The sequence below is a fragment of the Watersipora subatra genome, chromosome 1 (assembly GCF_963576615.1).
Source record: "Watersipora subatra chromosome 1, tzWatSuba1.1, whole genome shotgun sequence".
Taxonomy (NCBI): Eukaryota; Metazoa; Bryozoa; class Gymnolaemata; order Cheilostomatida; family Watersiporidae; genus Watersipora; species Watersipora subatra.
The window spans coordinates 67,091,677-67,108,226 of NC_088708.1; the positions used below are offsets into that span (position 1 = coordinate 67,091,677).

General features: G+C 34.0%; 1 protein-coding gene across 1 annotated transcript; it reads left to right on the forward strand.

The window, feature by feature from the left end:
* Positions 1–6,126: 6,126 nt before the first annotated feature.
* LOC137390651 (monocarboxylate transporter 2-like) lies at positions 6,127–16,550 on the forward strand. The gene is made up of 10 exons (XM_068076978.1): positions 6,127–6,202; positions 7,877–8,083; positions 8,221–8,364; positions 9,285–9,467; positions 11,991–12,177; positions 12,598–12,673; positions 12,928–13,132; positions 14,687–14,869; positions 15,175–15,300; positions 16,489–16,550. The coding sequence occupies exons 1-10, from the start codon at positions 6,127–6,129 to the stop codon at positions 16,548–16,550; spliced, it is 1,449 nt and encodes a 482-aa protein (XP_067933079.1).

Genomic DNA, 16,550 nt, shown 5'->3' on the forward strand with positions numbered 1-16,550 from the left:
ATAGGTCAACTCTGACATGTCCGCTTTCTGGTGGGTCAACTGTGGCATGTCAGCTCTCTGATAAGCTGGCCCTGGGATATTAATCTCTGGTTTAATAGCCCACTTATATCTCTAGCATGCAATAAATGCACATCGCCAAAATAAAAAAGTTTTGAACCCTCCGAAACTAATTACACCTTCATAATTCAATTCCTCTTTTTCCAATAAGAGTGTTATTCTTATCTCTTACCTACGTGCAGCGTTACCTCTTGACAGGACCAATAACAGTATTTATTGTCATTATCGGTTTTACTGGGAAAAAAGACAGAATGAATAAAGGCCTATAGGAAGTTATTTATCATCCAATGTTAAGCATTATTTTAGGTATTTCTAGCTACTCAGAAGACCAATGTACAGCTGCAATAATGTCATAGTTCAATGGGGTGTTAGTCATTCAAATTTTTATAGTCACTAGAAGAAATTCAACTGAAATATATTACATCAACATATTAAGTGGACTTTGTTTATTCTGTATACTAACCACTTTTAAAGTGATCTCGAGAATACACCTATTCTCAACTGCACATGTAGGTGAGTAGATGCAGCCTCAAATCCATAGAAAAGTTTTCTTGACATGGCATTATTCTTTTTTCAGTTAGACATAAACATAAGTAATTGGCCATGGTAGTATTGGGTGTATTTAAGGGAGACGGTGTGAGAACTATCATTCCTTGACTGAGTCTTGTAATAAATTCAAGGCACAGAATGTTAGCTTATGATGGGTGAGCATGAACCCCTTCCTGCTAGATGAATGGAATGTTGAAATGCTTAGGTACAACATTTAATCTGTTTTTCTGGTCGCGCTTGCAACAAGAACTGTGATATATTTTATAAAAAAGTAAAGCACACGCGAAAATCCTTTAGCGCTTTTTGATAATTATATAATTGAAGTTGAGCTCACGACTCTCTGTCATTCAGTGTTTGGCGTTCCATTCACACTTATTTCTATCTGTGTGATCATAAAGTAAGGTGTTAAGTACAAAAAGCTCTCAAATACAATCGGAATGCTATCAACAGATCGTTATTGTAATGATGACAGCGCAAAGTGTAATAACAACTATTGAGCAATCGATAACTGTTGATCTACTGATAACAGCTATTGATCTATTGATAACAGCTAGTGAGAAGGCACTCATCATTATTACTACTTAATTGGCAGCACTTATTTTAAACAGAAATATTTTTTAGACTAAGATATACAAGAATCATACAAAAAGGGCAACAGTTAGTCAATCAAATAAATGGTTTGACCTATTCTTTTTAAATTACCTTTCTCATTTAAGAGAACATTTAGCCTCAGTACCTAAAGTAAGAAGGCAAGGTAGAGTATAGTAAGCCATGTATTTGTTTGTTACCATTTTTTCTGATAACGTTTAGCCTCAGTACCTAAGGTAAGTAGGTAAGGTAAACCATGGTAGACAAAAACATGGCTTTTTCTTAGTAAGCCATGTTTTTTTTTATTATTTTTCATAATTTCTCACCTATCATACAGCAATTAGATGCAATTGTTTTCTCACCTAAATTATATACAACTGGCAACATGGCAACAGCGAATCGAGTTTTTCCGGGTCTATGATGCAGCATCTTTATAATACTCTATTGAATATGGCTATCTTCTTGATAAGGGCTATATAGTCTCTTGCAGGTCTATGAGACAGTAACTGCAGGTGTTTGAACTGGTCCCTGATATATGCAAGGAACAGCATAAAAGAGTGTGAAAGTAACTATGCAAACTAAAATACCATATGGTTGCAATGATTTGCAAGGGTTTACAATGGTTGTAATGGTTTGCAAACTGCAAACCATATGACCTTCAACTAGGGTGTGTGTTTACATGCTGCCACTGGTCGGTAATAAAAATATCAATGCTAATAGATTCATGAAAGTTGTATGAGATATGAGAACGAAAAAATGAGAAAATGAGATATGAGAAAATAAGATATTTTATAGAGTAATATTTATTGCCGGTTTATAATATAACATAATTTTTTTTATGTAGAAAGTAGAATCTCAATGGTCAAACCTCAAAAAATTTTTGAAATTTTTTTTGTAATTTTCTAAGTTTAAACTTTTCATTAAAGTAATCCTCTCAGGATCTCATTATGGTTTTTTTCCTAAGGTAACGACCCCACACATGTTTAGTTGTAAACAAGTAACTTATCTTATCCTGTCAATTCTAATATTAACACCTGCTATCAGGCTGATAATTATTTCACCTCATTTATAAAAAGTGATTCAGTGTTGACATACTGCCAATTATAAGAAAACCAACTGAAAAAAATAAAGAATTGCGATATGACAGATTAAAAAATCTGTAGAATAGTGAAAAACAAAAGTTTGATTTACTAATCTGTCTCTGCAGAATACCAGAACTCAAAACCTGATTTGTGTTTACTATTATTCTACACCAACAAGTCAGCAACAAACAATGAATATAAGCTTTTTAAGTGCCGCATCTCACCAGTGATAAGTTTGGCAGCAAATTAAAAGGGGAAAGATATCGTGAAAAACAAAAAGAAGCATCTAGTTTCTAGTACATAAGCACAAGCTGTCAGAATGGTCTTTGAGAGCCCAGACTACAGTTATTGATAAACAGCTCCTCAATTTGAGCAGGGATTTGATGTCATATAGTAACTAACTGTGATAAGCTTTTAAAATCGCATTTGAAATAACAACATGACAGCCAGCTCCACAGCTGTTGGTTAGTTAAACAATTTTGACTTGAAAGTCTGTAGAGACATTCAATTATTGAACTTACAAAGCCTGATCATTAACGCTTAAGTAAAGAGCGTTGAAAAGTTATAACTCGATGCACTGAAGCAATTTAAAATCACAAAAAGCTAGACAGGTTTATAGTTGGTAGTTTAAAAGGTTGAAAGCAGTGCACAAGGTTAGAAAGTCAGCATAACAGTTGTACTTTAAACGACCTTATGCGACATCGTCTGCTGAACATAAGTTATCCAGCTAACCTCTAACCTCTACAAAGATCTACACCTGAATCAACTGGTTAAAGAATTTTAAGACTCTATCGTGCTTGTAATAGTTTAGCTTGTTGTTAGAGATTTTGCTCACTCAAAGCCCAAGGTAATCAACACTAACTACACAAAGCATGCAACCTAAATTTCAGTTTGATACGGTATAATCATGAGCTTTGTAGCGATGTTATGTTTTGCTCACATGCTTCAACATAGGTTGTTGCAAGAAATGCTTATTTTTACCGAGCTATAATTTGAAGGGTTTGTTTATATATATTATTCCGAGTAACATGAAATGTTCTTTGTTTGTTTTTTGCAAAGGTGCTGCGTCTGTGAATGTTAAATTGCTGAAAGTGCTTACTCAGCGTGAAGAATATTTCCTGTCAACTCTGTAGGAACACACCCCATAACAACTTTTTAGTTTTTGTAGGGATATAGAAATGAATCAGGTTGGTTCAGCTAGTATTACTATTTTGCTACAAAGGATGTAGTTGTAGTACTTACCAAATGTTGTCTGCTGCAAGATAAGTGTGTACTTACCATATGTTGTTTGCTGCAATAGAAGTGTGTACTTACCGTATGTTGTCTGCTGCAATGTAAGTGTAGTACTTACCATATGTTGTCTGCTGCAAGAGAAGTAAGTGTAGTACTTACCGTATGTTGTATGCTGCAAGAGAAGTATGTGTAGTACTTACCATATGCTATCGGCAACAAGAGAAGTAAGTGTAGTACTTACCATATGTTTACTGCTGCAATAGAAGTAAATATAGTACTTACCATATGCTGTCTGCTGCAAGAGAAGTATGTGTATTACTTACCATATGCTATCTGCTACAAGAGAAATAGGTGTAGTACTTACCATATGCTATTTGCTGCAAGAGAAGTAGGTGTAGTACTTACCATATGCTATCTGCTGCAAGAGAAGTAGGTGTAGTACTTACCAAGTACTGTCTGCTGCAAGAGAAGTAGGTGTAGTACTTACCATATGTTATCTGCTGCAAGAGAAGTATGTGTAGTACTTACCATATGCCATCTGCTATAAGAGAAGCAGGCGTAGTACTTACCATATGCTGTCTGCTGCAAGAGAAGTAGGTGTAGTACTTACCATATGCTATCTGCTACAAGAGAAGTATGTGTGTACTTGCCATATGCTGTCTGCTACAAGAGAAGTAAGTGTAGTATGCCTACTTACCATATGCTATCTGCTGCAAGAGAAGTAGGTGTAGTGCTTACCATATGCTATCTGCTACACGAGAAGTAGGTGTAGTACTTACCATATGCGAAAGATCATCAGTTTTCTGATGTTATTACGCTCTAAGTGTAAGTCTCTCGAGACGAGAAAATTTTTGCTAACTTTTTTTTAATTAGCCGACTTGACAAATTAATGCCATGTCTGGACCACCATGTTATCTTTACTGCAAAATGAATAATACGATATGCCACATACACATATTCATTTTTGGAATTTCAAATAGACAGAGGGAGTGAGTAAACATACCTTGCTAGATAACTCCCACTTATATTTACAAGATCACATTTTTTAAATTGACTGGTCATACTTCCCAATGTATTACATTCTTTCTTTAAAAGGGTTTTCTCATGCTATTTTGTTTGTGTTTGAGGTTAACTGAATGTCATGTGAACATTTACTCCTAATCGATGTACCGACTGCCATTGCTTGGGCAGCTTAGTTTCCAAGGGCACCTACACCTTCTTTCCATATACTCTGTATGTGTCTAGGACATTCTGTTGTAGTTTGAACTGAATTTTTAAGCCATAGTGTTACTTATTATGTATCTTTAGTTTATGTAGCCTTAGATCCAGAATATCGGTGAAAACAACCCATGAAGTAAACTATAAGTATAATACTGAGGTGGTTGATTCAATTGGATGAGTTACTTGAACAATTTTAATAATATTTATAATGGAGTCAGACTGAATTTACTTAATACCTCAATAGGATGTCTGCTAGCTCTCAGATGGATGTTGACCTTAGGTCAGCATATCTATAGAAGTATGTGCAGCTCTACTCTACAGCCTAGAAAAAGCTTTGTCTAAGCACCTTTTACTTCCTTGTTAGCGACCACTTTTCGTAGAAGAAGCTCTGCAAGTATTGAGAGCTGCTCTGCATCGATGAGTCCTTCATACTTGATTAGATTTCACAAAGGAATCGTATAGGAATAAACATGTATATATACTATTGTATATAATATATACATTAAGCTGTATAAATGTAGGTGGAAAACTTTGGCAACTAATTAATGGGTACAGCCATTTTATAGGTGTTCAAAAGAATGTTGCCATATAACCTACTGGATATACGCATCTAAAATACAAAAACATTTATGCATGTTTGCAGCTGTACAAGAGTAGGTATAAAATTATCTTCAGGTATATGTAACTTGGCATAGTTGATCTCAAATTATACACTTTATAAAAACACATCCTAGAAAGGGCATACTGCATTATACATTCTTTAGAAACGCATCCTAGAAAGGCATACCATATTATACACTCTATAAAAACACATTCTCAAAAGAACATACCATATTTTATATTCTATAGAAATACATCCAAAAAATGATACATATTTGTATTATACATTTTAGAGAAACACATCTTAGAGATGGCATATTATATTGTACATTTTATAGAATAGCATTTCAGACTGAGCTTTTGAGAAAACATACTTTAACGTGCAAAATTTCATTGAGAAAACAAAACCTTTTTAAAAATTTATTAGAAAAGCTTTTTTCAAAATCATCTAATAAGACTCGCTTCTAAGAAATGCATAATTTTCAGAATAACCATCTAAATTTTGCTCAACTCAAATGTATTTGCAGGTTTATTGAACTTTGCTCAGTTCCATCACAAGAGAGCAAAAACTTGCCACAGTTTGAAGCCGCTAGCAGACTAATAAATTGTTGGCAACAACCTGAGTTCACCAATTCCTGCATACTTACTTATTTACGCAATAATCTTATTTACCCCGGTCAAATGTACGAAATATTTCCATGCATTCCATTTTGACAATAATCCTTGATGTACCTTCGTAGCCAACGGTGTGAGAAAACACTAGATCACATGATATTTGGTGATGGATATTGAAACGATGGAATCATCAAGCAAATCAGAAGTATCAAGTTCCTCTCTCTCAGCAACAGAAAAATCGACAAAGATAACTCACGGTGAGAAAAATTAACTAGAGATTTAAAAAGACACATACCAAGATTATAGTAGAACTCAGTATTATAAAAGTGTCAGGAACTCTTAGAATGCTATTTCTTTTTGACTTCTTGTTAAGAGTACTGCATAGAAACAGCTGTAAGCGTTCTCGTGCAAGTAAAAGAAACACAGAGATTATTGTTTCAACATTGGTTGTCTATTGGCAGCCATTCAATCTCTACTCTTACTAAAACAAAAGCATAGTATTGATGCAAAATACTTATTTAGATTTATAAGTTTTAATGGGCTCAGTTTAAGAATTTACCAGTAAAGAAGCTTATGTTAGATATCTTTCCACCCCTTCTAGATATAACAGACATTTTAGGAAGAGCTGTAAGTCTATAGAGTGATTGCGTGTAAGGTAAGTCAGTCATAGTTATATATGGCATTTGGATTTCAAATGATGATACGGGTATGGGTGTATTTCAGAACCTTTTGCAAAAATGCTACAGAAATTATTATATAGAGCCCTTGTTTCCTTTGCTTACACCAGATTTTAATTTCTGAAATAACTTGGGTTCACTAGTTACTAGTCAGAAGTGAATGTCAAAACTTTTGATACTTTTTTTATTTTAATTTACCAAACAACAATGAAGAGATAACTTTTTTAATATTCTTAAAATTTTTCTTCTAATAACACATTTTAGTATAATAAAAATACGTATTACTATAATATTACTTATACCTAATACAGTGCCAGCTCTATATATATAATTTTTTATTATGCAAAAGTTAATAGCAGTGGTACTAGCTGAGCATTTGCATTATCGGTTGGGAGAAAAAGACATTAAAAGTGTTATGGGGTGTGGCAGGTTTCTGTAGTAGTGCATACATAAATGTCCTAAAGCTTTTAAATATGTATACAAAGTACACAAATATTAAGGAATTAACATGAATAAGAATAGTAGTAAGCCATAGGTAAATAGCATAAGATAGGATGTCTTAATTTACACAGGTCAAGGTCAAATAAGTGGCCTGTCTTTTTAATCTCTGCTTTATAAAGTGCTGAGAATTTTAAGCACCCATAGCAAAGCTACTCGTAATCAGATTTTAGAAGATTAGCTTTTTAAAATACAAGCAATATTTACATATAAAGAAATGTGCGTTCAATTCACCTAATGTTGCTGTTTATCTTTCTAAACTATTGCTCCGAGTTTTTGCTTTCTTGTGGTAAACTAAATTCACACAGTATATTTGAATAACCGAAATTGTTCCGAGTAGTCAGTAGTAGTTAGAGCTAGTAGAGAACACACCAAACTTTCGTGACCTGATCATTAACGCGTATGTAAAGAGCATTGAAAAGTTATAACTAGATGAGCTGAAACAATTTACAATCACAACAAGCTAGACAGATTTATAGGTAAGAGTTTAGAAGGTTAAAAGCAGTGCACAAGGTCAGAAAGTCAGCGTGACAAATGAGCTTTTAACGACCTTAAGCAACTTTGCCTGCTGGACATAATTTATGCTGCTAACCTCTAACCTCTCCAACGATCTGCACCTGTATCAACTGGTTTAAGAATTTCAAAATTTTATTTTGCTTGTAATAGTTTTGCTAGTTGTTAGAGATTTTGCTATATAGAAAAGGCAGTTTTTGTGAAAAACAGTTGCAGTTCAACACTCTGCTGTTTTGTTTGCAGGAGAATGGGAAGACTACACACCGTCCCCTCCAGATGGCGGGTGGTCTTGGATCATACTTTTCTCTTGCTTTTTTAACAACTTTCTCATGGGAAGCTTTGTGCACACCTATGGCATCTTCATACTCGACTACCAGAGACACTACCAAGTGAACATAGCCAGTGTTAGTCTGGTCAGCTCGTTGGTTACTGGAATGCTCCTTATGGCAGGTGACTAAACACCACTCAGAGCAGAAGACTAATTATGGTTTGAACTTGTTAGAGTAAACAAGATATAAAATATCTAATATTAACTCTATGTGCTGGCAGTGTGACAGAATATAGCTTTAGTTTCATCCTCATTGCAGGGCCGCTGGTTGCTGTTATGGTGAATAAATGGAGCAGTCGCACAGTGGGAATGACAGGAACTGTCATGCTAACTGCTGTTATTATCGGAAGTACATTTTCTCCAACTATACAAGTGTTTCAGTTGACTTATGGCTTTTTAGGAGGTGAGTTTGCTTATAAATTGGTTCTTGTACTATTTTATTGCTGTTCAAGTTCAATAGAGTAGACAACTCCAATTGATTGCCAGTATTTTATATTCTACAATTTACAATAGTGCCAGTGAAGTAGCCCTAGCATTAGACTGTCGCTTTATGTTTGTGAATAATTATTGTGATCAAATTATATCTGTTTAAAATACACCAAACTGGCTGGGCTAGTTGCTAGTAGAGGTTACTGGAAAAAATTATTTGAGCTTTAAAATAGAGTATGATATATAGTTGAGGACTTATATCAACTCTATCTATCCTATAATGAGATTTTTGGTTTAAGGATAGAAACTTCCCAAGCTTCTAGAATTAGTTCTAAAGTGCTGATGCCACTATTAGGCTCCACAGACGCTCATTATAATTTTAACTCATCAAATATTTTTTCAATCAACAAATAATCTCAACACAATCAAAGAAAGCAAGCATGCCACTTTTTATCACAGCCACAGACACTGTACAGCTTTACATATACAGAGTGTTGGAATATTTTAACCTTCTAATTTGCACTCAGCTCTTTTGTATTAACGTAAAAAAATAAGTGTCGGTTCGGCATGTATAAACTAGAGTTAATTGGAATCATTGTGAATATAATATACTCGTGTACTAAGACTAACCTGTTGATGTTTTACTCCACATTGCTTCATAGGAAGCTGCTAATGATATTACAGTTCACAGGTACAGACATTAATCATGCACTGTTAACAACGTAGACACCACCAAACTATCAACTTGTTAAAGAATATGTAAAAACAAATTGGCTGTCATAGTTCTTGCTCTTTTTAAAACAACATATTTTTTGTGCAATTAAATCAAAATGCTATTAGTAAATTTTGAGATACTGTATCTTTATTTTTTTGGTTTAAGTATTTTCTTGACAGGTACTGCTGTTGGACTCATGTACCTTCCGGCTACCGTTGGAGTTAGCGCTTACTTTGAGAAAAAAAGAACATTTGCTAACGGAGTTGCCCAGAGTGGTGTAGGATTAGGGGCCTTTGCCATGACACCCTTCCTCAAGCACTTGCTTACCAGCACTGGTTGGAAGGCTACCCACTTCGCTCTTGGTACATGCAGATACTTGGTTGAATTTTTATCTATATTATGACCTAGAATTATGATTTAGAATGATGACCTAGAATGATGACCTTGAATTATGACCTAGAATTATGAGGGCTAACAAATTACTATAAAACCAAAATATATTCAAATTCAAACAAGATAGAACTTCAGTAAATGAAAATTTGGATTACATCATTTTCCTGTGTTTTCTGTAGAAATATTACTAGCAATTCTCCTGTCATACAGCCCATGACCAATGTGATATTGGAAAAAAGAAAGGGTACTGATGATTGAAAAATGCAATATTAGCAGTCAAATGGCACTGCAGTGCAATAGGATAACTGCAATGATAGCTGTAATGTACTGGGTGTGGGTGTTATTATATACAACAAACAGCAATAATGAAAGGAAAAGATTATATGTTTATATCTCTCCCTCTGCAATAGAGGAAATGCAATATTAGAAGTAAAATGCACTGATATTATTAAAATAACCAATATTATTAATATAGTAATACAGTAATAATAAAAAACCAATGCACAATTTTGTTTACATTTCAAAACGTCATAGCTAACAATATCAAAAAGTTGTGATAATCTCATAAGAATCGTCAGAAAAAAATATCATCGTCATTTCCTTTACTTTCACTGCTTTGGGCATCAGTTGAACATCAAAGTACTCAAGTTTCCAAAATGTCAGTTACTTTGAAATCGGCAAAAAAGAAACGATTTCAGTACTCCTATGTTAATTACAGAAACCTTCAACAATTCGCCAATGCTATAGACTGGTGAAATGTGCACGTTATTCTTTCGTGAAATGCGCGCGACTTAATGGTTCTATTCTCTGTCGCTCAGTGTTTTAATTGCCGGTCTGAATTTTGATAAAAGTAAGGCTTAGCAAGTTTTAATAACGATTTTCGGCCAAATTAATCTGTCTATTTGTGTATAATCCGTTCAGATGGGTAAGTTTTAAGAATATGTCGAGACTTTTCAAAGACTTAGTAATATATTTAGATAGGTTTATATGTGCTTTGTATCGCTATTACACTTAAATGATTCCACAGAAAAATGATTAAATTTTTTGATGAGATTTCGATATAAGGGTTTGCGACGTTGTTGATGAACAATTTTCATGAGTTGTGTGCACATGCATTTATCATAAAAACTCTTAAACATTCGCTCCGCTTGTTTAGTCGTGGGATAAGCTAACATTACAGCTTCAAATTTATTGATAGGATATAGATTCATAAAACTTTACAAGTACATATATATCGGTGCTTATTTGTGTTTGATATGGGTAATAGCTCTGAAGCATTGGTTTTTTTACGCTAATAAGTTCAGTAGATAAGGCAACTTTCGATCTTTTAAATAATGAAGTCATCAGCATTAACTGCTACACAGTGAGCAGCAGGTAAGGTTTCTCCTGTTTGTCTGCTTGCATCTTGAAATTGCTATTAAACTCTCCTGTTATTTACAATAGCGTACCAATAAACCATTTCTATACTACGTCGAGTGGTAATCTGATAGCATGTTAATTGTATATATATACTTTTAGAATTACACATATATATATATATATATGTAATTCTAAAAGTATATCTATACAATTAACATGCTATCAGATTACCACTCGAAGTAATATAGGAATATTATATATATATATATAATATATATTATATATATATAGAATAATGTCACGCTTCTCTAGCATAGTGCTCTACTACTGAAAGTAAGAGCTAAAATATAAAAGAAGTAAGAGATGACTTAAAATGAGTTTTTATTACTAATAGTTTAGACAACTCTTATATATACTGTATATATAGCCCTATACATATATACATATATATAAGCTGACATTTTTTTGCTTATATACTACAAAAACCTTTTTTCATGTTATAAAGCTTAAAAGTTACAGTTGTTTGACAAAGTTTAAAAACCTTAATATTTTGTTTTATTTTCTCTCTTAATTTATTTAAACTGCACAAAACACTTTTCTCATGATGTGAAGTTTAAAAGTTAGAATGGTAAATGTTGTTATATGTTAAATAGAAATCAATTTTTTGTGCAAAGAATTTTTTATTACCCGGGCATTCACCTAGTATATATACATTAAATGGTAAAATGATTTATGACCTTCCGTTACTTTGGTTTTCACTAATCTTAGCCCGCAGCCTTTACTAGTTCAATTTAATACAGCTAGTTAGTGATTTGTTGCCCAGTTTCAACCTGACGTCAAAAACATCAGTGCCGTTGCCATTTTGGCTAGCTTAAAATTCCATAGATTTACTTATTTATGACATTTAGATGCACAACAAGCACAGACAACTCTTAAGCACAGAGAGGCCTCTAAAGCATTTCACTTTTCATGACAGACAACAAAGACCTTGCATGACTTACATATATATGCAGAATGCTATATTATCTCTGCCTTACAGCTGACACTCAGCTATTTTGTATTATAATAAACAAATGGTGGATTCACATTCATAAACATCCACATGTACTAAAACTAACCTGCTGGTGTTTCAGCTGGACTCATTTTGCAAGGCTGCATATGCTTTGCTCTACAGAGGCCACTGATAGCCAGAAGAAGAAAAGGAACCTGCCAAATGAAGAAAGAACAGGATTCTACAGAAGGATGCTCAGATTCAGCTCAATCGATTAATGAGAAGTTGTCTGACCCTCCTTCAAATAACAAGTCTCAAATTGGCCAAGGGTCCGTATTACTTGCATAATAAATATTGAGATGTGGTTTTTCTCAAGTAATTCATGTTTTAACAGTGTACAACTATTTTTAAACAACTACACGTAGAATTTTACTGAAAAAGTCTCTCAAACTAGTATATGTTCATGGAGGACTTGCTCAAGTATAGATGATAACTAGTAGGGGCTGTACTGTGCTGACAATCAATTACAAATTTTGCTGTATTTTTTTGTTTTTATTTGCTTCTAGGCATTTCAGTAAAATTCCTCAGAACAACTGAATAGTGTAGCTGAGTGAATTAGCCATCTAATCAATTTGCAAGTGCTCATCAGTCAAAATGGAGCCGTGCATGCTCATGTTCAGGTTTCAATCTTTAAAATAGGACAGTTTATAAAAAGTGTGACCACTCAGCCTAATTTGATCCATTTGTAGATGTTCTCTAGGTAATATTCCCTTATCAAAAGAGAAGATAACTCCAGAAGTTACTGAACCAACAGTCTCCAAAAAGGTTATTTTTTTAAATTGTTAGTTGTATTAAAGCCTAGTTTGTTTTAGCTGTGCGATGCTGGTTTAAGTATTCTAGCGCAGTAGTTCAATAGTCCAATCACAATCTATGTTGCAGATGTCCAATCACAATCTCTGTTGCAGATGTCCAATCACAATCTCTGTTGCAGATTAATCTTATAAAGCTTTTTTATTCGTAAAAGGAATTTGATGAACAACTCTAAGCTCTCCGAACAAATTTTCCTTTCTCTTTCATAGACAAACAGGCTGTCAGAGAGTCTGAAAAAGGCAGCGTCTGAAATTTTCCATCTCGATGTGCTCAAAAGCAAGGCTTTGTTAGTTTTAAGCATTGGAAACTTTCTTGGCCACCTTGCGTACGCAATACCTTTGCAGTTCTTCGCTGCCAGAGCCATTGGAAAAGGCATATCAGAACAGAACGCTGCACTTCTTGTTTCCTTTTTAGGTAAATTTTTATTTGACTACGTATTTGCTAGGATAGAAGTTTTTATAAATATAGCAGCTTCCATATTCTATTTCTATAGGTATTATTATATATGTGCTTAAAAATACAAGATACTAAAACTCGTTCAATATTTTGCCATATACCACTGCATACCATTCTTGTTTTCAAAAAACGAGTGTTCTAGGAGACAAAACTTGTCCTTTATTTTTTTATTGTGGTGATCGATGAGCATAAAAAGGGTTTGAAGGGACCTGCATGTATCCACAAATGAATATACACTCTCAGTAAAAGTGGTCACTAAGTAAAAGATGTGCAACTTTTGGAGACGAACTGCAATCTCATCATGCAAATTATCAGCAACTGGTGTACATCAAATCATATGACAATCAATTTACAAAAATCACACTTTCTTCTTTATAACACTGATGAAAACCTTCGAAACAGCTTTACTCTTAAGTTTAACCGTCAATTCATCACTTGTAGACATGAGACAAAATTGTTAGGATTGGTTTTGACAGATCGACTCTCTTGGAATAATCATGTCGACACTATTTGTAGTAAGGTCACGAAGTCATTGACTCTGCTCCAGTTTTGCAGGCCATACATGAACTAAAAATCTGCTATTGCATTTTATTATCAGTTTATATTTTGCCATATTATTTATGGTATCCACATTTATTATAATCTAGCTCCAAGATATGTCTCTAAGAATTTATTTTTGTTGCAAAAAAGAGCATTTCGACTCATTGCAAATCTATATCATATTCCTGCATATATTATTCCAACAAATGATCTTTCCAAATCTTTGTGTCTTTTTACTCTGCCTGTGCTAAATATTTATTTTACTTCAATTCAATGTTTCAAGATTTTTCATGGTTTGTATCCTTGTTTTTTACATGACAATTACAGGTTCTCAACTCATTTCAACTTACGTGATATGAACAAATTGCATACAATCACTAACAATCATTTTGAAAATGTCATTGCCAGCTGCTTTAACAATCTTCCACCAAATATCCGTTCTCTTAGCAAAGAAAGGCATTTTAAACACTATTTGTCAGACTATTTATTCAATTTTAATGGCTAACTGCTGCTTTTTTCCCTTTTTTGTGTTTTACTATTGTTGCATGGCCTAATTTGAAAAAATTTCTATTTGTGAAATGAAATTATTGCCAATAAAGTACTATAAACAAGTAAGACTGCTTGGCAAATGTTAATACATTGCTTGTTGCTATTATTATGACATATATTACTGTCTTCAGTATAATATATAAATTTAACCACAATTCAAGTCTTTCACCATACTACATGTATTATTAGTGCAAATTTGCAGATCATTATATCATATGGCATATGTTGAAAACTTCAGATTTTTAACCAGATTAAGCAAGTTATGGTCTATTTGACAATCACTTACTTTACTTACTTTACTTTATTTACATGTACATGTAAGGCTCAGATTATTCTCTAGTTACACTTCGCAAGCTTGGAATAACTATTTATGTATGTTCATTTCTATTCCATGTATTTAATATTCCCTTCTCTCCATCGCAGGTATCACTGGTTCTGTTGGCAGACTACTACCTGGAATAATCATGCTGTTTTACCCTAAAGTTTCTCCTCTCATGTGGACTAATGTATGCCTATTGGCAGCCGGTCTTGGACTTATGTTTACTCCTTTCTGCTACACTTTAGCCTCTATGGCTGTCATCCTCGTCATATTATCAATTGGCGCAGGTAACTAAATTAGTATAGAACTGTTAAACCATATCTTTGTATGCGGATCTTAAATAGTCACTATGATTACTTAATGAAAGCAAGAGTTATTTTCTCATGTTTAATTTATTAAATCCATATACATATCTCAACCAAAAGAGCAAATTCTGTGCTACAGTACTCGCTTCTTTCATTTATATAAATGTTTAGTCCTTCAAATCTTAGGTCTCATATAATAGGCTTGTGATTAGGTCTTATATAGCATGGCTAGTTTAGAATTAGATGTAAGATTGATGTGATTAGTTTGGACTATCTGTTCTTTTTAGCTGGCTTTGTATGTCTGACGACGATGATAGTGTGTGATCTCTTGGGTGTTGGCAAGTTAAACAGTGGCTTTGGAGTTATCTGCATGCTAAGGGGCATCGCAATGATTATAGGACCTCCTGTTGGAGGTAATATCTACTATCCAGTAGTTTCAATATCAGTATCGAGTTGATTAGATCAGATCAAGGGTTTGATGTAGCCTTTGGGCTTTTATTTGAGCTGGCCCTCTTAATATAATAATTGGTTTAACCATCAAAACACTTTAAAGACACAAAAAGCTGCACTTAATTATAAGCATCAATAGGTACTGATAATTATGAATCTTAATATCAATAAAATAATATCAATCTTGGTTACCACAAGATGTTATACTTGATCAGTCACTGTGTTTTTAGGCACACCAATTGCTTCCCTTGATTGTTGCGTTTCTTTTGTCTTACAATTTTTTAGCAACACTTACACACATGTACACGTACCGTAAGTCCTTATGCTCAAGCCGCGTAGCCTGTCGTTGAGCGCGGCTTCTGGCTCAAGGTCATAAGCTGCCGCTAAAGCCAAATTTTTAAAACTTACGTGGGGCTCCAGGCGGCTTCTCGATAAATGCGGTCTTTGTTGAGTTCCGCGCTATAACCATAGAATCGCAGTCATGATACACTTTTATGTACGGGGTTTTGGCGACATACTCGTTTATTTTCAAGGTCATGTTTATGGAATACTTTACAATAAAGAAGAATTTATTGCTCATGTTTAACTCACCGCAGTCATAGGTAATTAACACCTTTTCATTCTTGACTGGCATCTTTCCATAAACATGAAGCCCTCTAACAGCGCGATAAAAATTGAGCTGAGACATGGCAAATAAGTTATTGATGCAAGGGTTTAGGAATTTGAATTCGAACTTGGGATTCGTTAAGAGCAGCACTCCGAGGCAGTTCAATTAGAGGTTTTACGAGGTTTTACGGTACTCTGTATATCACTACATCACTCACGCTTTTTGAATGAATACTTATTGAATGTACATGTATTCTGTGTTTAGGTCACACGATTAATAGTTTCTCTGCGTGACACAATATTGATTTAGCTAAGACAACGTATACGTTTAATTACAACAATTTTTAAGACGTTTTAAACATTCAACACATTTTATATTCAATAAGTATCCATTCAAAAAGCGTGAGTGATATAGTGATATACAATGTACCGTAAAACCTCTAATTGAACTGCCTCGGAATGCTGTTCTTAACGAATCCCGTCGAACTTGGAAGTAAAAGAAAATTCTTTTCATGTGTACTGATGTAGCCTGGTTTCTTATTCAGGAGGATGGGGGCATATCGAAACCAGTCTTAACACTCTCGCTCCCGAAGGGGGTCAAGGATGA